General features: G+C 31.2%; 1 protein-coding gene across 3 annotated transcripts in view; it reads left to right on the forward strand.

Moving 5' to 3' along the window:
* The first annotated feature begins 562 nt into the window (after nt 1-562).
* Nucleotides 563-23,914, forward strand: part of LOC132758969 (uncharacterized) — a 28,969-nt gene continuing 5,617 nt past the window's right edge. The window contains exons 1-5 of one of the 3 annotated variants that reach the window (XM_060750698.1): nt 563-653; nt 11,046-11,262; nt 18,428-18,510; nt 18,972-20,995; nt 23,316-23,492. In XM_060750698.1, coding sequence (XP_060606681.1) covers nt 614-653; nt 11,046-11,262; nt 18,428-18,510; nt 18,972-20,995; nt 23,316-23,492 — 2,541 coding nt within the window. In that variant the 5' untranslated portion in view covers nt 563-613. Of the gene's footprint in view, nt 654-4,298; nt 4,628-8,002; nt 8,165-11,045; nt 11,263-18,427; nt 18,511-18,971; nt 20,996-23,315; nt 23,493-23,914 lie in introns of those variants that run through there. The other 2 variants (XM_060750681.1, XM_060750691.1) reach the window with 2 other exon arrangements.

Here is a 23,914-nt window from a genome sequence, read left to right on the forward strand (position 1 = left end):
AAACATTGGACAATAAACCATGTTCTAAACTTATAAATCATAAAATACATCTCTCCTAAAACTGCTTTTAACTTTGTTTTGGACTGACGTGCTCTGCATGTCAAATATTAATTGCCCTAGGATAAGGAAACTAAAAGTTTAAAGGTGCGATCTTATAAACAAATTCATAAAATGTTACAAAATGAACGGTATTGTCTTCTCATAACATATTTAGTCACATTGCGGTTTATTGGAATTGATTGGAAGATGGATTCATTAATATAATTCTTGCACGTTAGGAAAGTGAGAAATTTGCATATTCTTTAGAAGAGGAAATTGCACGTTCTTTAGAAGAGGGTTTTCTAAAAATGAAATTATCTCAGATAAATAAAGTGTCTGTTTAATTATGTATATATTTTATAATTTATCATAAAGTAAATTATCCTGGATTAAATGAATACAAGCAAGCTCTGAGGCGGATATATTAATATATTAATTGAGTACCCTTGTGTGTTCACAGGGACTGGTCAATTAGTTAATGGGAAGTGATTTCATATATGTATATATGTTTCAACATTTCAAGTACATGTATATGGACAAGTTTATGATAAGTGTATGATAAGATACGTCAAAGATGGCTAGATATATGGATATATTTATCATAATCATGTTCGGTAAGTTTTGCAGATTATTGCATTATGTACATTCATGCATCATAAGTTATCTGTTCTTTTTTGTATGTTTCTATTTATGGGGGTAGTTTATTATGGGCTTTATGTTTAGCTTGATGCATGCATGATGAAGATCAAAAAATGACTGGTCTCTTTCTAAATGATACTACATGTACAAGAAAATTCAAAGTTTAATCCGGCAAATGCATGTCTAATAAAAGCAGTTGTAAATACATGTTAGTCGATTCACTGATAAAAATACTCACTGTATGATGATAAAACTTAACATGCACTTCACATGATGCATTTATAAGCAATCTAGAATGACAAATAATATTTAAAGTTCAAACGAACTTATTAGTCACATATTGGGATTTTTATAGATTTGCGGTATTTGCAGGGAGTGTACTGTACAATTTTAAATCAAGTTATAGTTAATAACTCTTTTTTTTTCTAATAAGTTAATAAGATTGTAAGCCAACGTGACTGTGAGGCCTACGATAGTTTAGCACTTTCACAAAAATAAAAATGTACATGTATAACGTGTACAATATTGTAACATTTTTGTACTTTTAGAAATGACAAACATCTAAAAATACTCGTAGGAAATCATTTCTATAAGTGGTAAAGTCATAGCTAAGATAGAAAACATGTATATGTTGAATATTTGTTGTTTTATAACTTACCAGACAGTATACAAATAATGTTTATCTCCATTATTTACATCTATTGTTTGAGAGAGGTGTTGTCATCACTAGAGATTATAGGAGTCTTGACGATGATATGATTTAATAACAGTCAGAAAAATCGTGATAAACTTTGATCGTTTTAAGTAAACTTGTATAAAGAAATATTTAAGACGAACTGCACAAGTGACACAACTCTGTCGCAGTTAACTCCAGTATGAGTATTGCGTCCCCGGTCCCATGGCAGCCACTCTACTTGTAAATGCTAGAACTTCAATAGTCCTTCAAAATAACTCATTCTTTATTAAGATTCTTTATATCATACATCTGTTTTCATAAATGGATAATCATTGCATGTGAGATGTTCATAATAAAAACTAGATCTAATTAGATATACAGTACATAGACAGGGGGTCGAACGTATAGCCGTGCGATACTCCTTTAAGCGAGGTGAAATCATGCGATACGGACTAATGGCTGATTTATTCGTGTAAACACACGTCAGAGTGAGTGAATTTTAGTTAATTATTACATAAATCTTCGATTACATTTGTATATTTTGTATTGAAGATGTGAAGATAGGACCGACACACATTTCATCAAAATTATAGAGGCTTAAATTCATAATTAAAAAAGATATGGAAGGGTGAATGAAATCGCTTAAAGCAAGCTTATATTAATATACATGTAAGTAATTTCTTTTTCTTCTTTTTCCTATAAGGGTTATCACAATTGTGTTGCATAGCAAGTACCTTTGTGCTCCGATATACATAGACGCTTACTGGTCAACATATTTAAGTGTACGCTGGGTTTTGGTGCGATAAAATAACTGTACGCTGTTAAAGATTCGATATATTTCATTATCACATCTGTTGTACATGTTTTCCTATGATTATACTAAGAGATCTACAATAATTGTGTCCGTTTCCAGATTTCTGAAAAAAAAACTTTTTAAATAAAGGATTTACTTCAAATAAAAGTTTCGTATCACCATCTATATAAGTGTTACTATTTGAACTAAATTTTAATTATTAGATATCTACCTGTGATAATTAGGAGTTGGAAAAAGTAACTTTTACTCTAAGATCTTAGATAACTATATTTCTTGTCATCTCTTAATTTTTAACACCGTTCATAGCTACTGAGTCTGTATCTTCATTCCAAAAATTTGTCGCCCTTTTCAATAACAAGAGTCTTGTTTTTTTGTACTTTTTCTTGTTTGTCATTTCGTTTTCCTTTTGATCATGAAATTTGTGTTAAGTTTATTTCTGTATCTAATTTATTACTGAATAATCTATTCAATTTAATTTTGTAGTTTATTTTCCACTTTTGTTCATCTATGATATGTCTTCCTAGAAATTATTTCGCGCTTATTAAATTAGCGCTTTTCGCCTTGAATACATTTCATTCTGGAACTTTTACATGTTGATATATACAATTTTTAGTTTATATTTATTCAAGAAGTAGGAATAGTAGGAATATTTGTAAAAACAGTAGGAGTACGGCAAAAAAGTAGGAAAGTAGGCAAAAGTAGGACTACTTTCAAGCCTGTATAATAAAAGTGCCACAATGGCTTAAAATGACATTCAATAAATAGGGGTCATCTAGTAGGCTTTTGTCAATGTTTTTTTTTAATTTTCAAAAAAAAATATATATAATCCAATCCATAGCGGAAATCAAACCAGTATTTTTTTTTTATAAAATTTCAAGTTCCATTGCAAAAAAAACACCACAAATATACAATTTAACATGTACATGTACTTCTCAAGGTATTGAATGAGCATAATAACGGATGGGAGGCGTTTTTTTCCTACCAGTGCATGTAATACAATAGTAGTTCCACTTCTCATATGTTGTTGTTTTAATTAAAGTTATTTTTTATGACAACATAAATATGTACATGTTTGTAATTAACAATAGAAAAAAAACATATTATTAAATGATAAAACCTTTACTGAATGAATGGAATAAAGAAAATTAACTATATCATAGTATAATACAATATGTGACACTTTTGTTTTAATTGTCACTGTGATTTACATGTGATTAACAAAGAAACAAAAACTTGATATTTCATCAATATTGAATAAGAATGTATAATGTACTGCAATGAGGATCCCGTCGCTACAGAAAAACACACCAAAATTTGTGCGTACAGTTGGTTTATCGGACCAAATATTATGTGTACAGTAGGGAAACTTGAAATATTGTATATATTTTCGGATAGATATGGAAAACTACTCTTGTATATCGTTTTGTTATCAAAAATAAAAATGTTGGGACTTAAACTAATCGAATATCTCATTTTAAAACTACTGATAGATCATACATTATCCGTTTGCATGTGCATATCAGGTTGACGGTTGAATTTGCTGCAACAAATACCTCAATAACTTCCTCAATACTATAAAATTTAGTATTTTGTTTTGACGATCATGCACAATTATAAACAGCATGCACAATGCTATTTTTCAAGAAATTACAATAGACAACAAATATTTGAAGAAAAACATGCTCATACCCACTTTCGTTTTCGCTTTCGTCGGCCATTAGTCCTTTCACCTCGCTTAACATTCGGAACTGCCTAGGCTATTATCTATAATATTAACGAAGACTGACGGAAAGGGCCGAGTAGTTGCGATTGCTCGCTTAAAGGAGTATCGCACCGCTATACGTTCGACCCCTGATAGAACTGTGATTTATTATAGCAGAAAGTTCAAAAACCAAAAAAGCTTCCATAGCTGTTGCATAGAATAATCTTAATTCTTATGTTCATGACTCATTTTAATACCTGGTAGCGATAATTTTGAAATATCTGACCATTTTTTACTTCACGGAAATTTATATATTTTTAAACTTTCTTATCGATAAGAGAGGTTATGACGTAAATATGTACACATTATACGTCATCCTCTGGAATGCATTGGTTCATCCACGTGACACAAGCGTGTTTATAAAAGGATACGCTGAACATTTAATTAAAACAGTAGCGCACACTGTTTAAAACAGAAGCAAGCGAACACTTTGTTTGTTTGTCAATATATGTGGTTTATAACCATTAAAGTTCCTGAACCAACTAGAACAGCTGTCACATTTATAAGATAAATACAAGAACAAAATTTACTTCAATAGATTCTGACTAACAGTATATTCGGATAATACAGTAATAGATCTACTCGATGTTATTATTTTTATTGAAGTTATTTTAAAGTATTGAGATACGGTTGGTAAAGGAGGCTATTTAGAGGATGTGTAAGTGTATGGAGATATTGTTTCTAACAGCTGTCGTCGGTAAGTTGTTTAAGCTCAATCTGTTACAAAATCAATAAAGTAACTCAAATAATTTGAATAAATACAGTATGCTGACTTAGAATAACGAATATATTAGAATGCTTGTAACATTTAATTAAATTAATGTTCAATTTTACCCTTGATCAATGTATACACTGTTCTGCTTTAATTACGTTAGTTCATCTACAGTAAACTTGCAAGATATGCTTTAATTAAACATGTCAATATTTAATAATTAGTAACAGAAACAAACTCAATTATTATTAAAGCTGTTCAGATTAAAATAGCCGAAACAACATTTAAGCTTAGCCATATCAAGAAGCGTTTTTATATTTAAGACTTTATACATTTAATACAAGACAAACATCTAAGGCATTTTCCTGCTGTTTTAGCTTATGTAAGAATATTTTCGAAGACATTTTGGGAAATTTAAGAAACTGTTAAAAATGAAAAAAATATTTATACTTGTACATGATTTCATAAGTTCTACTCATGTGTATTCACGATTATTTAAGGTGCTACTTCTTTAAAAGCAGCATGCCTCCAGAAGATAACCGATATCTATCGTTGTAATAAAAATACAAGGTATTTGAAAAAAAATTAATAGCTGGAAAAACGTTCATATTTTGACAATATATTTACTTCCACCATCAGGATAAACTCTACGGAATTCTTTCAGAGGGTTTATTTCTAGTACAACGTCATTTAGCTTTTAGCTTTTTTTATATAAATATATTTGTCCTTAGTTTTAACAACACGCTCAACAATGTTTTTACTTTGACATTGCTGTAATGCTTTGTTCAAAACAAAACAAGACAAATTACAACACTGACAATATCTCTGTTATGTGATGTTACATAAATGTTTTATTCAAACATTTCTTTTAATATCTTGTGATCTTCAATTAAGACGGAACTACATGTATATCATAAATTATAAGAAGAACAAAATGATGAATTTGGTAAATTATATTATATAAGTTGTACCAATAACGATTCTCTCAACCAGTGATTTTTTCACTGCATTTTACAGCCGACCCCAAGCAGAAAATAGGTAAAATTTCCTCTAAAATGCCTCGTGCTCTTCCTGACCAGAATTATGACCTATCAGCATCTGACTTATATCAGCTAGAAGACAGAAATCTGTCCCTATAGATAGCCTCTGCTATGTACCATGCATGTTAAATTGAATTGAAATCAAAATTTTATATAAAATGTGTGGGTAAATTACATTTTCAGTTGTTGGAATTTGATTTCAGGTTTTCCCCCTTTTCTGTTTTATCGCGCAATATTTTCCCCTTTCGAAAGCCACAGGTTGTTTTGAAAATTGGAAAAAAATCACTGTCAACGATTTACAATTCACCAACATGACATTTATATCTAATGTTACATGTCTTGGTTTTTTTTATTACATGACCAAGTTTAATTACTGAGTAACATTTCTATTTAATATTACATTATCATACATCCGTTTCTGTTTTATGTTGTTGTAAAACGTTGAACTTCCTGAAACATTTTTTTACATTTCTCAAATAGTGACACAAATAAAAGTTTCAATTTCATTTAAAATATAACTGAATTAATACACGACACGAGCATGATACATCTTTTACACCGGAGTCTTTAAGTATATAAGACTTAATGTATTGATAGGTGACTAAGGTCCAGCGTAGATGGGTGGCAAATTAATGGAATCGATGCAAACCTAACAAAAACTAACCAAGTGATTGAAATTATGTTTTGATTATTTACATATCTTTAACTGACAAGTTGTGGAACGCCAATTAAACTACTGTAGTGTTCAACAGAATTTGAAAAAAGGAACGATCTAAGTGGATTCTACAACTTTATCAATTAATTAATTATTAATATGTCAATCTTCATTAAGTTATATGACACGTGTTAGTAGTCGGTATATCACGTGCATGTAAAGTGGACCACCATAGTATACATGAACAAACAGAGGTTTACATCCTGGTCTCAAAGTTGACAAAGGTCTCATACTTTACAATTACTTCCGGAACTCCTCGTTTCTTGATAACGATAAAAATTAAAGTTCTTAATCCAAGTTAAAACTGCGTCCATTCTCATGCTTATGTTTAAACCTACACCACTTTAAGGTTATTTTACTTGACATTAAATTCTCTTAAATGATTCAAAGTTTCGTTTAATTTCACGAAGCTTTAATTAATAATATGCAGCGCCTTTAAGATGAAATTATTCTCCAATACGTTCTGCTGACCTTGATGTTATATAAAAAAAATTCCGAGTTCTGTCTCAATTCTCAAGATTTCCATTGGTCAGTGAACATTCTGTGGTAGTTTCTGACCAATCAATTTCTTGAGGTATGGGTTTGAGTTTGGAGAGCTTCTTTATAACCGCTGACCCGGGATTGTCTGCTTCAGAAAGTCTGGTGATGAATAGTCAATCTTATACTATAGCTCAGGTTTTCATATGCTTTAAATAGCGTTATTTAGGAACTAATTATAATCAGATTGGATATATTATAAATTATGATATGAACATTTACGATACAGCACTTACCATTGGATAATAGTGACGTTTATTTAATACATTATCAATGAAGTAATTATCATTTCCTTTAAAAGGTGAAATTTTTCTGTGTTTATTGTTATTATTATTATTTTATTATTATTATTATTATTATTATTATTATTATTATTATTATTACTATTATTATTATTATTATTGTTGTTAATTTGTTATCATCATAAATTCGTTACAAAATTAGTTTACATGTTATATGGTCGTGTATAAACGTTTGTTTGCAATACAACACGAGTCGTTTCAGCAAAGCCATATAACCATCATATTGATATTTATTTATTCATTCAATTTTTTATTCTTTTTTCAATTAACAATATAATTAATTTTTAAATGCCCACACGTTTATACTGTGAATTTACTGTTGTTTTCTGCAATCATAGACATACTTAAAGCACATGTACACGAATTATATGTTGGGTACACAGTTCACAAATTCGTTGATATCACACAAAGAGACATCATTATTATTTAAATCACGTTTTACGACATTAAAATCCCTGAACAGATGGGATTATTTCCATGGCAAACTGAAAATACAAAATACATGTATACGCTTGATTTATATAACCTGTGTGGTATGGTAAAAGAATGCCGTAGTAGTTGGCTATAATGATACTATATAGATGTTATAAAGTAATGTTGGTTTATTTGATGGTAAGTGGGTGTTGAGTGTCAGTCATTTACTGACGATACTGATTTTAAATAACCGACATTAAAGTGTTGTAATATCAACCCAAATATGGTAACCCAACTGTGACACTGTTACCATAGTATACTAACTTCTACCCGAAGTCATTTATATATCAACTTTACCGGTATCCCGAGAGTCGGGGTTTCTGTAGATGAGACGTGATCTCGCAGAGTGACAACATTATTAGATTATATATATACATGTACATGTATCTTGTTTTTATTAATTAATAAATTAAGATGCCAAAGTGCGTGGATATATTAATTTTTGCAGTTGTTGGTAAGTTTTAACTCTTATATTTAGCATCTGTAGTATTCATATTATAATTTTATAATTTAACTGTCGAGTTGTAATAGAAAGTAGCTGTCAAGCTTGAATAACAAATTTTGAATACTGAATATCAATTCATTGTAATTAATTTATACTTATGAAAGAAATGAAATATGATTTATTTCTTCAATAATGAAATATTTATTTCGTCTACCGTTCAAAGATTGTAGGTCAAACTCAAAAGACGGTTGACCTAAACAAACAGACATTATAATTTAGTACCCGTATAACAGTTAATTATATATGGTCATATGTATACTAATAAATCCATCGTGTCCCAGAATGAATGTATTTCTTAAATAGGGCTCATGTCTCAACAAACCTTACGAGCATATCAGACCCTTGACCTAGTTTTATACACGGCAGTTTAAAGGCCTTTGTGGCTAACATTTTGGACCGTATTCGGAATGAAACAATTGTCTATAAGGCTAATAGTTTTGCACAAAGAGCAGATAATACTTAAAGCCTAAAATAAGAATGATCTGATTTACATTGTTGCCATACACACATTAAAAGGGAAATGAAAATAAATAAATGTTTAATTAGAAACTAAAAGTTGACATCTGATATATCACTGTGTTCTTTACTTCATTTTTCAAGAAACCTTATATACTTACTGAAACATAAAGTTGAGAACACGTGCAAATATATTTAGTACAAACAATTTAGTGATATTGTTTTTGTTTAATTATGAAGATAACGTGATATAAATGGTTTGGTCAAGTGACAGACAGAAATCTGAGTTTGATCAGCAACAATATCATGAAAGCATGCATACAACAGAACAAACATATATAGTGATGCAATTTTGTTGTTGTTATTATTATTTTATATTCCTCAAAGTAACAAGGTTGCAGATTCAAAAATGGTTATGACCACTGCATAAAAACGTGTTGGTTAGGTAGCTTAATGAATGCTGGAAATAACGACATCAATTAATTAAGATATGTTTTTATAATACTAATATTATATTAGAGAATATTATATGACATAACATATCCTTGTTAAATGTTGTTTTATTAAGAAGCATTTTTTACATTTTGTACAAGTATTATAATATTTAACTTCGTTTCAAATTGATGTCGTGATATACATGTATATGATATTGAAAATCTGTATATTTATCAATTTATTGTATATCATAAACAGTTTATAGATTAGCACAATGACTCGTTATCAACACAGTTGATACTCGCATTTCACTTTAAACTTTGTTTTACCCTCAGCAATTTTATAAGGAAATTCTAACAAGGTTAAAAAACTATACCAACTTACAGAAGAGATCGTAACAGAGTAAGTATGAGTATGAAATGAAAAATGAATTATCATAATTCATGAAACAAAAATTTAACTTAGAATAGAATTAAAGAATATATATGCTGCATAACAACATCATGAACTGTACAATTTACAATTCACGATCATTGGTTGATATATTCATATTCACGTGCACATTTGGGGTATAAATCAATTATTTATGCATTTTTCATTTTAAACAAATTTCAAAAGTACGCACCGAAACGTTTAAAAGAAGGCATCAAATTTTCCATATACCAATTCAAAAACCCCAAAAATTTACATGACAATCTTATATTTCGCAAAATACTCTATTATACGAATGTAACATCTATTTGAATCTAGAAAAATATATATTCTAGTAAAAATTCAAATTAATTTACTGAATTAAACTGTATGCAAATTATTTCTTTTTTTAAGTTTTATCGTACAAACACGAGTTTTGCATAAATTCGGCGAAGTATTGAATGTTTTTAGAAAATACAACATTCTGTCGTTTTTCCTTGTTTGTTTTTTTTTGTATGTCTATTAAATGTAATCTTGATGGACATAGTTTCTATAGGCGCGTAAAGTATTTTTGATGCATGCAAGATATTTCTTTTCTTCATGTAAAAACAGCGAAATTTTTATTTGAAATTTGAGAAAGTTTTAAAAAATCATACCCAGCTTAAATATAACGTTGTATTTACTATTATATTTAAATTTGCATGTTTAACTACGTGTGAAATTTTAAAGTAGCATACTTTAACTTATATAACATAAGATACTTTAATCATCATATTTTTATGTCATCATTTTATCTTAAAAGGAATGTCCCTTGCTATAAGATCTATGCGGTTTACCACAGATTTGTTACTTACCATCGTTCAGTCAAGTGATTTGTACCGCAAGATGGATTACTTCAACAAAATGTGCTTGTTTTACTGTTATTCCGTCTTTTCTGTTACACTCCTTCGTGGTTGAAACATAAAGTTAACGTGTGAGTTGACTGGTGTGTATTTTGCTATACAAGTACCACGATCTCACGAAGCGTGGAATCGTAAGTTATCAAATATCCGAAATATTCAATTGTAAGGTCAGCAACGTAATTTCAAATTGTACCGGGTTTGCATTTGATTCCAATTGAAAACATAATTAGATTCAATCTCGTTTCTACTGCCACACTCCAAAATATCTGGTAACCCATATAGCCTCGTTTCTATTTACACTATCAAATGCATATCGTACTCCATCAAGTCCCGTTTTCATTTTCAGTGTTTAAAAACTTTTGGTAACAAGATTCTGTAAAAATATAAAACAATGGTGGTATTATATAAAGAGGCCAGTCACAATACTGATACTATTTGACTTGTAGCTGCAAAACCTAAATCAGACTCGGCTAACACCTCGTCCAATAGAGGTTTTTCATCTGTGAACACGTCCAATAGGAGTCCGTATTGTACTCAACAATGTATAATTACCTCATATTATATACATGTATATCATACATTGTCTTATAATTTAGTCTGCCATGGAACTATTTTATGTATTTCAGTGTCTGCGGCGAACGCGATGACCACACTTTATGCCGTGTACAATATGGGCGGGGTTACAGGGAAGGTAACGTTTAACCAGTCCGCACCCGGTCAGAGTGTTACCATTTACCTCGATCTGTCCGGGCTCTCGTCTAATAACTACGATCTGGAACTGCACGAATATCGTGTGAACTTTGATACGAAGGATGTATGCAGTGAAGAGAACATAGGAGCTGTGTAAGTTATCACTGTTACTATATTGAATAGAAAAATGTCTGAAAGTCTTCAATATCTAACATACGTTTACATTATCAGTTATAACTATATTGACAGGTAATATATAGCCATTATAACGCAACTTTTTATTTAGGGAAAAACAACAATTTCTTCATAAATATATAATCATGATCGAAGTTATAAACATGCATTACAAAGTAAACATTACCGTTGTTGTAGGGTATGATACGAACTTTACATCTGCGGATGTTTCTTAGTTCAAATTTTCATCATTTTTCATGTTTTAAATGTTGAATTCTGCTTAAGCCGGTGCTAGGGGGCGTAGACGATAATGCACTTTCCAGTACCGTCTATATGAACAGGCTTTATCAAACCAAGCCTGGAACATTTTCAATGTTGTCGTTTCGGGAGCTCTTAGGGGATTCCGTTTTCTCTATTATAGCATTCAACACACAAGATTTTCGCCAAGTATATAAAACTTATAACGAATCGTTCAGTATTATACAACATGCTGCTGGTTTGTTACATATAATCTTTAAATTGGCCCGCGATCATGTGACCCAAAATATTGGATCAGCTGATCTGAGCTTGGTCCTTATCCTTAAATCTTAGTGAACACGGAGCCAGTGGTTGTATGATTGCTTTCATACAACATATCATTTTATTTCATTTTTTTTATTTCATGATTTTAATCTTCTCATAGTTTGTGTTATTTTCAGATTTATTATAAAGATATATGATACTATCATTCTGTAGCTTTAATGGAAAATATATAATTTTTTTGCACATCAATTTTACATTTTCATTTAAAATGATTTCATGAATAAATTTTGCTTGCTGTGTTAAAATCAGTTGTGAATTACTTAAATTTCATAGATTTCAAAATGATTAATTAATGCATTAAGCGTATCATAGCAAACTCTCATTATAATTTAAAATAAACGTATGGGTTAAATATGGATACGGTATTACAACAACACCCACGTCATGGCACGGCATGTTCATCGTCGGATACCCACGGTCGAACCATTAACATTATTACATGCTATGTTTCATTTTGATCAACTGTGGGTATCCGGCGATGAGCTTTCACATTATTAATCATTCACCAATAAAGCGTTTTATTTTTATTGTTAATAGCATTATTATTTTGTACATTTAGAACTTTCAATTCAAACGATTTGTTCGATAAATTATTTACAAATATTTTAAAATTTTAAAAGCAACATCTGTACACATTCGCCAACATTACAGCTCTAACTGAATCAGTTATGCAAGTACTGATAGAAGGAATGCGATTTTCGAATTTCGAAATCTTTTATAGTTTCATCGGAAGAACTATTTCATAAAGGGAGAGGATAAGTTTGAGTCATCAAAAAAACGCTTATTTCTATTCTTACCATGTTCCTCATAGTAACTAAGTCACTCTAAGCTATAGTACTTAAATCTACTTATATTATTAGTTATTAAGATTTTGGCAGGGTATATGGCTCTATATACACGATTGTTTGTATATATAACCATAGCATGTGGGCGAAGGTTATATTGCAAATAGCCATTTATCTACGGCCATATAACCTATCTGAAATCTAAATAACGAATTTATAATACAGCAAACTTCCTTCTTTTTTTTGAGAAAAGATTTTTTCGTAAATTGACAGGAGCCGTGTATATCATAAGTTATAAATATTTTGACAGGTTTTATGGCCCTATATAAACGGCTATTTGGAAATATAACCCGAGCCGCTAGGCGAGAGTAATATTGCAAACAACTGTTTATCTTATAACCTGTCAGGAATATTTATAACGAGTTTATGATACAGCAAACTTCCTTTTTTTGAGAAAAATGGGAGATTTCGTAGAAACTTGACAGCAGTCGTGTATTTAAAACTTTATAATACTGCACGTTTGTAACAGGATAATCGTGACGTTTATATTATTAGTTATAAAGATTGCTGACAGGTTATATGACCGTATATAAACGGCTATTTGTAAATATAACCCGAGCCGTCAGGCGAGGGTTATATTGCAAACAGCCGTTTATATACGGCCATATAACCTGTCAACAATCTTTATAACGAATTATAATACAGCAAGCATCATTTTTTTTTAGAGAAAAAAGTATGATTTCTTCATGAATCGACAACAGCCGTGTATATAAAACTATATAAACGTCACAATTATCCAATGAAAAGCGACGTTACAAACGTGCAGTATTATAAAGTTTTATATATACGGCTGCTGTCGATTTATAAAGAAATCTCGCTTTATTTCTCTAAAAATGATGTTTGCTGTAGCGGCTCGGGTTATATTTACAAACAACCGTTTATATAGGGCCATATAACCTGTCAAAAATCATTATAAGTAATAATATATACGTCACGATTATCCAATGAAAAGTGACGTTACCAACGTGCAGTATTGAAAAAACTATATTAACGTCACGATTATCAAATGAAAAGCGAGGTTACAAACATGCAGTATAATATACTTATATATTCAGACAAGACAAAGGCTTTTTATGCGTTTGAAACATTTTTATTGAATATGTAGTGTCTTTTATTGAAACGCACACAAATTGTGATTACTTTGTACTTATTTTAAAAGTATTTTGTTTGTTTTGTTTTATACCTAAATGACATCTAAATGACATCGAACTAAATTGATACATTACATTTCTTGGGTATTTGCCAGGAACGACAAGTGAGAAAGTGGTTTATCCCCTTCCTCTGCATTTAGAAACAAAGACATTAGTAAACAATACCAAATTAATTGCAAAATCTCAACAATGCAATTCTTATAAAGAAATTTTGAAACAAGCTTTGCACTCCAAATGGAAGCTCGCTACGTACTACGTTGTGCCATAAGTCGCGGTGTCATTGCGTGAGGGCCGACCTCTGTTTGTGTAGGTTTTAAAATATAAGGGTAAATCTAATAAAATAAAAAAATGGATAAAACAAAATTGATGTAGGCAGTAGTGAACATTTAAAAAACCGAGCGTGTTATCACTTTTTCTGATAAATCTCCATTTCTTTTTAGTCGAAGATCCAGATATATTTTTATTTTAATAAAACTTTTCAGATATAAAGATAAACGTCTTGGGAAACTTTTAAAACTGATAAAAAATGTTTGCCTTTAATTAAACAACCGATCCCGTGATAAGTAATACTTTTAAAAATGTGCACTAACGTCGCCAGTTTGTCATGTACTTCAATGAGACGGATTTTTTCCACATTTTTTTCATCTGTATATCCGGGTTGTCAAAGTCTAGGTAAATATCCGGTTCTGATAATTTTATGCGACACATGCCACATTAATATAGATTTTGAGTCGTTGGTTAAGAGTGTTTCTCCGAAAATAGATATGGTATAATAGTAGACAAACTGATTTTAGATTAATCATTTCACGTGCTAAGCATGCTATAACATTTATCCTTTTTGTTTCATATTTTGTCTAGTTTAATCATCAAGACTGGGATATATTCAGAAAAAAACTACTGACGTCATATTAAATCAACAAATATTTTCATATCTTAAAATAACTATATTTGGAGGTTTTACTCAATTAAGCAATTTAAATTTAAATTTTATTGTAATTTAAAACGATGAAATGTAGAATAATTATTTATTCGAGTCTTAGATGTAATGTTAAAGCTGGACCAACTTTCGTTGATGAATACAAACAAGATATGAATAGTCTCATTACAAAATAAAAGAATTAAATATCAGTAAAGCATAATTAAGACCAATTAGCAACATGCACACAACGTTAGAATATTGGTCACAACGTTAGAATATCGGTCACAACGTTAGAATATCGGTCACAACGTTAGAATATCGGTCACAACGTTAGAATATTTGTCATAATGTTAGAATATTGATGACTACGTTAGAATATTTGTCATAATGTTAGAATATTGGTCACGGCGTTGGAAAATTGGACACAACATTTGAATATTGGTAATAATGTTACAATATTGATCATAATGTTACAATAATGGTCACAATTCTAATTCAAAATATTGGTCATTATGTTAGTTAGATTATCTGTCATTATGTTAGAATATTGATTGCAACGTGATAATATTGGGCACGATGTTAAAATATGAACCCCAACGTTCGAAAATTGGTCACAACGTAAAAATATACGTGGGTGTATTATGAATACGGTGACACGTTATATCTAATTAATCAAAAACGAAAAAAATGTAACTTGCATGCGTGAAATATGCATATTTTTGTCACATTATTTTGCTCGTTAAATAGAATGGAATTCAGTGTCGTTAACACCATTGAAACTAAAATGTTGTTTTTTTGTGGCATTTATTCATTTTATACATAAACAAACCGTGCAATCGAAATAAAAGCAGACGACAGTTTAATACTTCGACAACAGTGATAACATTTATGCATGTACAATGTAAATGTAATACAGGAGTCGGTGAGGTATATTGTCCGGTCTTTACATGTATCTATAATTTGTTTGGTAAAATAAAGTTCAAAGTCTACATCTTATGCAGGAATTGTAGACCCATGTAAAAGCTTCACTGTATTAGAATTTGGACTAAAAATAACAACAGTTTTCAATGGGTTGAGGCATTTTGAGAAAGATAAATCACAATTTAAACATACGTTTCTGATCTTAGTAAATTGTATTTACTTATTCTCAATTAAATTTATCATTTGTTAGTATACAAAACATTGCTTCCTACATTTTATTGTTGTAGATATATAAGCTATATAAAGTTACCATGTCTATGAAAATTTTAGTAACGATAACAACAGTTCTCTGTTATTATTAATAACGACGACAACATATAGGCGGCAAGAATGGATAACGGTATAAACAGTTAAACAGTTGCAACAATTCGTGTCGATCATCAAGTAAAAGTAAAAGTAAAAACATTTTGAAATATTTCAAATGATCTATAAAATGATGTAGTTAGTCTCATTCTAAGAAATACGACCCCTCGTACCAATCAGATAGCCTCGTGTTTCCATACTATTTCTATTACTTCATTGACCAACAGTTAGTTAATCATATTGTCAACAGTAGAAGTTTAATATTGATTAAATATTTTTCTGTCTGCATCATCTGTCTAAATATGTTTGTTTTCCATTTATAGGGTAAAAAAGTAAGTATTAGTTGCTCACGTGCATTTCACGTGTATTTACTCAACTGTATATAGATTCACGTGCAGTTTCTATAGATGCATCTTTAAAGCTTATGTAATATCATATACAGTCAAACCTCTACCAATATTATGATACCACGTCATCGCGCACCTGCAAAATGCTGCCAATCGCAGTGTTTGTCGACTCGAAGGTAAAATAATTATAATTGTATTCTAAGAAATCGTTAGAATATCAAAAAATAATACAGCACACCAAAGATTGGCCTAAGTACTTGATATAATTTTGAAAAAAGTTTAATTATAATAAAGTTTGACTGTGGTTTAAGTCTGAAAACGGGATAAATTTTGTTTGGGTGTCCAAGCGGAAGCATTTAGTAAAACAAAAATCCCATTTTCAGGACTAAACTAGTCAGTAAAACGTTACATTTTTTTTAATTATATCATTTTGCAGGTATGTGATGACATAATATCCTAACATTGTCTACTTTCAAAATTTTATACCACAGCATGGTGTACTACGACCAAAGATATACAATATATTTTCTTTCAATGACGGTCTTGATCTTTAGGATTGACTGTATAATGCATGTAATAGCAAATATGTGTTGATATATTTAAGTAGATATAAATAGATGTACGTTGTGTTTATTGCTTGTTGTGTTGCTTTAATCCCACGCTTTAATTGATAGTTTGATAGAAAATGGAATGTTTATATTTAATATAAGCCTCACTAATGTAAGAGAAAATGCGCTTTATCGTCTGATATATGAGCCATGCCACGACAAAACCAACATAATGGGTTTGCGACCAGCATAGATCCAGACCAGCCTGCGCTTCCGCGCAGTCTGATCAGGATCAATGTTGTTCGCTATCAGTTTCTCTATACTTGTTATACGGTTTGTCAGCGAACAGCATGGATCCTGATCAGACTGCGCGGATGCGCAGGCTGGTCTGGATCCATGCTGGTCGCAAACCCAATATGTTGGTTTTGTCATGGCATGGCTCATATATCAGGCTAATTTACAGTCGGTCCCATTTTGAGTTTGTGACTAACTAGATATCTGGCATCATTCTTGAAAATCTATTTAAAGATAATATCATATAATGAAAATAAGTCAAAACAGAAAAAAAACAACAACACGAAAACATGTTTCTCTGTACTTATACCATACCTACAGAGTCTTCCAGTATTATCTGCTTAGTTTGACGATCTTACGACACCTTTTTAGGGTACTTTTGTCGACGGAGCTTTGAGTACAAAAAATTTAGAAAAAGTACATGTAATTTTGAAAATTTTGTAGTAATAAATTAAAATGAAGAAAGGAAATATTTTGATTTCCTATTCTGACACATGATTAAATCATACCGGTTTATTATTTGAAAACACTCAGTAAAACAAAACTTCACTTCTTATTTAACAATGCATCCTGATCTTTAAACGTTCAATCTATTTTCATGATTTAGATATTATAATGATTTTGATATTAAGTATTATACAAAACTCACTATCTTTAAATGAAGCTTATAGTTGAAAATCAATTTCATTATCAATAACACTTGTGTATAAGTCATCTTTGCCGTACCTCTGGTGAAGACCCTTCCTTATATTTCAACTTAAAATATCTACTTATACAAGTAAATATAGTGTAGAATACTGACCATGTTATTATTCCAGTATCTGTATAATTATATGCTTTAGTCTGCTTTATTTGTCGTTGTCATTCACATTGTTGTCATTTTTATAAAAAAAAAAAATATATACATGTACAAAGTATATGAAAAAAACAACATTCGGGCATTTCTGCCTTTAAACATTTTCATATCTTTTTTGCTATATTTTTTTAAATATTACCATTTCCTTCTGATTATTATGCATTGCAATCTTCAAAAAAAAAGTTGATTTAATCAGTTAAAGAAAAATGACATATTAAAGTTTTATTTGTGTGTAATACAACTTACATAGACTCTCATGCGTTTGTTATTGTTTTATGTGTTATTATTTAAAATACTTTTATGTGTTTTGTTTTCCAGCATTGGTACAGCTAAAGCTACATCCGGTACGGGTCAGCTTGTCGCCTCTGGGATGGACCTCTCGGGAATAAAGTCAATTGAAGGTACATATCTTAAAGAAAGGACATATATTATTACATAAATGTAATATAAGTATATTACAACAGACCTTTTCACACCAAAAAAACATCAGATTATCGCAGGTCAAAGCCTAAAGATAAACTGTAAGATTTTTTGTGAGAAGATTTGCTGACTAATACAATAATATGTGTCTATTTTTTCCCTTTGAGGTGAAGCTTCTTTAATTACAATTTTACACTTTATGGTGTTAACCGACTTATTTAGTGGGAAACTAGTTATTAATCTGCAAATATTATATTTAATAATATGTCAAAGACAGCACTAAAATCATCGACAGTTTGCACATGGGCAGTATATGGTTGTATAACCTTTGTAAAAAAAAATATTATGTACATATGTAAAGTTGAATATATTAGTAGAAACAAAGCATTATGCGTTTATAAATCTTTAAAATCTGTAACTACACTCTATCATTTCTTTAAAGGTCGATCTTTCGCCATCAAAAGTGACAGTCTATTGACGTGTGCCACCATTGAGGCTGATGCTGACTATATAACAGCGTTTGCTTACTTGCCGGCGGAGATCGGCGGCACTGTTATATTCCGGCAGCAAGATAACTCCGAGTCGGCCGACACATTCATGTATTTGGATTTATATTCTGTCGGCGAGACATTGCCCCAGGATCCCCTTAAATGGCAGATTAATGGTGGTATCGTAAAAATGGACATAGACGCGAGCACTGATATTAACAATAGGTGTGGAAGTACGATAAAAACCCTTTATAACCCTGACGGTGCCGACGGTAGTGGTTGTTCGACAGAGAACCATAGTAACTGTAGAATCGGAGATCTTAGCGCTAAACACGGAGATATAACATTTCAAACATCCGGTAAAACTAAAGCGTTTTTTGGAGATCTAAAACTGCCACTAAGTGGTAAAAATTCTATAATAGGTAAAACTTTAGTCTTCATGAACGGGTCTGAGTATTATGCGTGTGCTAATATTGTGCAATATCCTAGAATGGGGGCCATTTCAAAGTTTAGTAATGATAATGTAACAGGAATGATAACATTCAATCAAAAATCACCTCTTGATCCTGTTACAATAAGTGTTAATTTAGACAATCTTGATATTAGAGCTGGAGGATATCACGTGCATGAATGGCCCGTGCCACAAAAGATCCTTAAAGAGGAAGCCGTGTGTAGCAATGCGCACGTGGGTGGACACTTCAACCCATTTAAAGTTGGAACTGGGGGCGTCTACCCTAGTCCCGCGTTGACAACTCCGGATAAGTACGAAGTCGGTGATATAAGCGGAAAATTCGGTCTTATGACATCTATGAATAGTTATGTAAAGAATATGACTGATCCAAATATGCAGCTGTTCGGAAAAAATACTATAATAGGTCGCAGTGTTGTAATTCATAAATCTTTGGACGGTTCCCGCTGGATATGTGCAAGTATATGGCCGTCAGACGACATCCCCATGACAACGGCCTATGCTAGGTTTACATATCCGGTGATTGGATATATTGTTTTACGACAACCCAAAGATATGTGGTATGCTGAAACACAAATTTACGCAGAACTTGACTATGCAGCCGCATCTACATCACCAACTGTTAATCATAATTGGCACGTGCACGAGACATCGATGGGTGACGATATGTTGTCACAAACTGGACGCTGCCAGTCTGTAGGACCTCATTACAACCCTTATTCAGTTTACCTATCAGGTGATTATACAACCATGTGTAATTCTTATAATCAGTTTCGCTGTGAACTCGGTGACCTATCAGGAAAACACGGTAAATTAAACATTCGTTCAAACCTAGGCGGAAAACTGAGGTATTTCTTCTCTGATATGCAGTTACCTCTATCAGGACCTCAGACAATTGTCGGCAAATCTATCGTGATTCATGATGCGAACGCTGGTGGTGGACGGCTAGCATGTGGAAATGTCATGCTCAAGGTCAGACGTGAGGTCGCAGTGACCAAGTGGTCGTCTGCTGAAGGTCAAAGTAGCCCGACAGGATCAATTTCATTCGCTCAAGAGTGCGTAGATATTTTGTCTGGTGTAACAAAGGTTAGTGTATCGCTGTCGAACCTTAATGATATGGTGGGCGGTTATCATATACACGAGTACCCAACCAGCGTTGATACACCATCATCTGACGTCTGTCAGAGCAGTGACGTAGGCGGTCACATGAACCCGTTCGATAGTCCATATCCAGGGCCTGCTAAAGGTACACAAGATGAGTATGAAATTGGCGACCTAAGCGGGAAGTATGATCCTCTTACCGGTGCTTCATATTCGACAACAGTTCATGATATGACCATTGCTATGGAAGGACCATTAAGTATTGTTGGAAGATCAATTGTTATACATAAGACTGATGCTGGGGCAACACGCTGGGCTTGCGGTACTATCGAAGATACGACTCCCGATACCAAGGTTGTCCGTCATAAGGCAATGTTCGAGGGCGAGATCACGGGTTATATAATGTTGGTAAGTTGTGCTTTACAATTGTTTCTTTAATATATATGGCATCTTTTTTGTATAATTTTATTTTCTCTTGAAGTCTTTAAGGTTTATTCATCATCCGCATCGAAAGCACGACCCATGATTTATTTTCGTGTTTTATTTTTTTAACATTTCGTATGTAGATGAAATTTGCATTAAAAGAGCTATATATGTATCGTCTTTGATAATATCAACAACATGAATGTTCATAAGGGGGTCACATGATTGTATCTTAACTGTGTTGTCAATTATTAAAAAATATGATCGTTTTAATAACCAGGTATAGGTTATCAGCATAATTTTTTATACTAATATCATAGTAAACGGTGCTTGATAGAAATTTTGTCCTTGATTATTAAAGGCACACCACGATATTTATGATAATTACTGACCAGACAAATGAGCCAAAATTCTGTGGCGGGAACTTAAATCTAAGCCTATTTTTATATATCTGCATACATAACATCTATTCATATTCATTAGAGTATAACTAAATGTCATATTTTACACGATTCATTACTTTTCCTTTTTGAATGTAACACTATTTATATGTTATTTTATCATAACTTATAGCATTAAAATCTTATTAAGATTTTTATGTACTATATAATATTTGACACTTTTATAACAAACTGAAAACTGATAACATTGTATGTTGTTTTCCTTTCATTTTCAATACATCTCTATTTCCATGTATATATATGTAAAATATAATAATTTAATATGAACTGTACTTTATATTTTATTTTTATACTAAAATGATTTCTTTTAATTAAATGGCACTTTATATTGCTATGAAATTACATGCCAACTTGTGTAGCTCGAACAGAATAACACGGGATACGTATGAATGAACCAGAAGTTCGTGTAAATCATAATTATGAATTATAACACAAAAGTGTAGATATTTCTAAAATTTAAGAATTGATATATTAGACTTTTGAATCGTACGTGAAATGCATGATGTGTCACACACAGGATCGTGTATATGTCTGATAAATAGAAACCGAATCTACACCTTTTCCCAAAAAGAAAGGTTGTAAATTCCAAATTAAATCTTGAAAAATCCCAATTAAATCTTGAAAAATCCCAATTAAATCTTGAAAGTTCCCAATTAAATCTTGAAAGTTCCCAATTAAATCTCGAAAATTCCCAATTAAATCTTGAAAGTTCCCATTTAAATCTTGAAAATTCCCAATTAAATCTTGAAAGTTCCCAATTAAATCTTGAAAATTCCCAATTAAATCTTGAAAGTTCCCAATTTAATATTGAAATTTCCCATATTTCTCAACCAGATCAACTTTTAAGCAAAATTAAAAAATAACAAAAAAAAACATTATTTACTGTGAGAAATATTAGTTTTGAAAGTTTTGAAACGGACGTTGAACCCGAAACGTATATAAAATAGTAACAAAAATATTGTTAAAGATCTAGCAAAATAAATTAATTTTTATATTTGTGCATTATGGCTAATATTTGACTTTTGAATTATGAACCAGAAGTTTTATTTGAACTTTAGTGAAGAATGGTTATGATAGGTTAAAGGATTGTTAGATAATTGATACACAATCCCTCAGATTTACAAATGTTTGTCTAAGCCTGTTTGTTCGATACATGACAATTTCTTGATCATTGATATACCAGCAGATAGACAAATAAGTTTGTAATTCAGAGTCAAATAAATTGACATATAAAAATAAAAGTAAACATTGTAAGGCTAACAAATATTAAGATTTGTCATTACGCCCCAGAAATGCTTTCATTTTCATTTCTCAAAAGCTTTTTTTTGTGTGTACCTTTGTAGTTTCGAAAATGTTACTATTTGGCCAATTACCTTAACCATCTGTTTATTCTGTTGCTTTTTAGTAGAGTTATAGTGATTAAGTTGTTCGTATGGAAGTCAAAATACTACTACTAAGCTTACATTTTGCTGCCTTTACGACAAGACAAATAAGTTCATATTTATTGTTACTTTCATAGAACATGTTCTAAAATCATTACATGTGTAATTTTAAATAACATCATATAAGCCATGCTTGCAACTTCTAAAGAAAGAAAACTTTATTAATTTCTGACTTATCATATGCTTTTAAGGTTGAACATGACTTTTTATTCATTTAATTGATTTTATTGTTGTTGTTTCTCGTGGGGGCTGAAAAACGCCCATTTGATAAATGAAGGTATAGCCTATTTACACAACGGGAATTTAATGTCTTATTGTCATTCTATGTATCTACTTTTCTCACTTACACTTTTTCAATGTAATTCGTTTCGTCTATAACTTCTATCGTTGTATATTCAACAGACTCAGTATTACTACAAGAACAAAGACACCAGTAATACCCAGATTGTTGTGAATCTACATTACACGAATGACAAGATGAAAATGACGACAGGTCATAACTGGCACGTGCATGAGAACAGGAAGAGCACAGACTGCGCGAGCTGTGGACCTCATTATAACCCATATATGGTTAACATGGTAAGGTATTGAGTCCTTTGAAGAGCGTAAATAAGGGTTATGTTACTGACCCCGATGTCGAAAATCCGAACCCTTTGTGCGGCAAATCCGAATCTTTGGTGCGGGAAATCTTAATCCTGAATGCGGCATATTTGTCAAATCTTGGGTTCGACTTCGTGTGTTTGAGAAACACTGGTTTTGTAACCGTCCGCCGGTATATGATTCAAATAACAATACTGGTAAAAAATAAATACAAATAAATCTTTTCAGAAAAAAAAAATCTTAAAAGTCATAGACTTTCGAATGTTTCTGTAGTGATATCACTGCAACCAATCTAGGAATAAAATAAGAATAATTTTTATATACTTTTGTGTAATAAACAACACTGACCTGTTTAGGAATGTTTACAGTACATTATAATGAGTGGTATAATGTTTGTTTGT

The sequence above is a fragment of the Ruditapes philippinarum genome, unplaced genomic scaffold (assembly GCF_026571515.1).
Source record: "Ruditapes philippinarum isolate M1 unplaced genomic scaffold, ASM2657151v2 ctg3163_1_1_1_1, whole genome shotgun sequence".
Classification (NCBI taxonomy): Eukaryota; Metazoa; Mollusca; class Bivalvia; order Venerida; family Veneridae; genus Ruditapes; species Ruditapes philippinarum.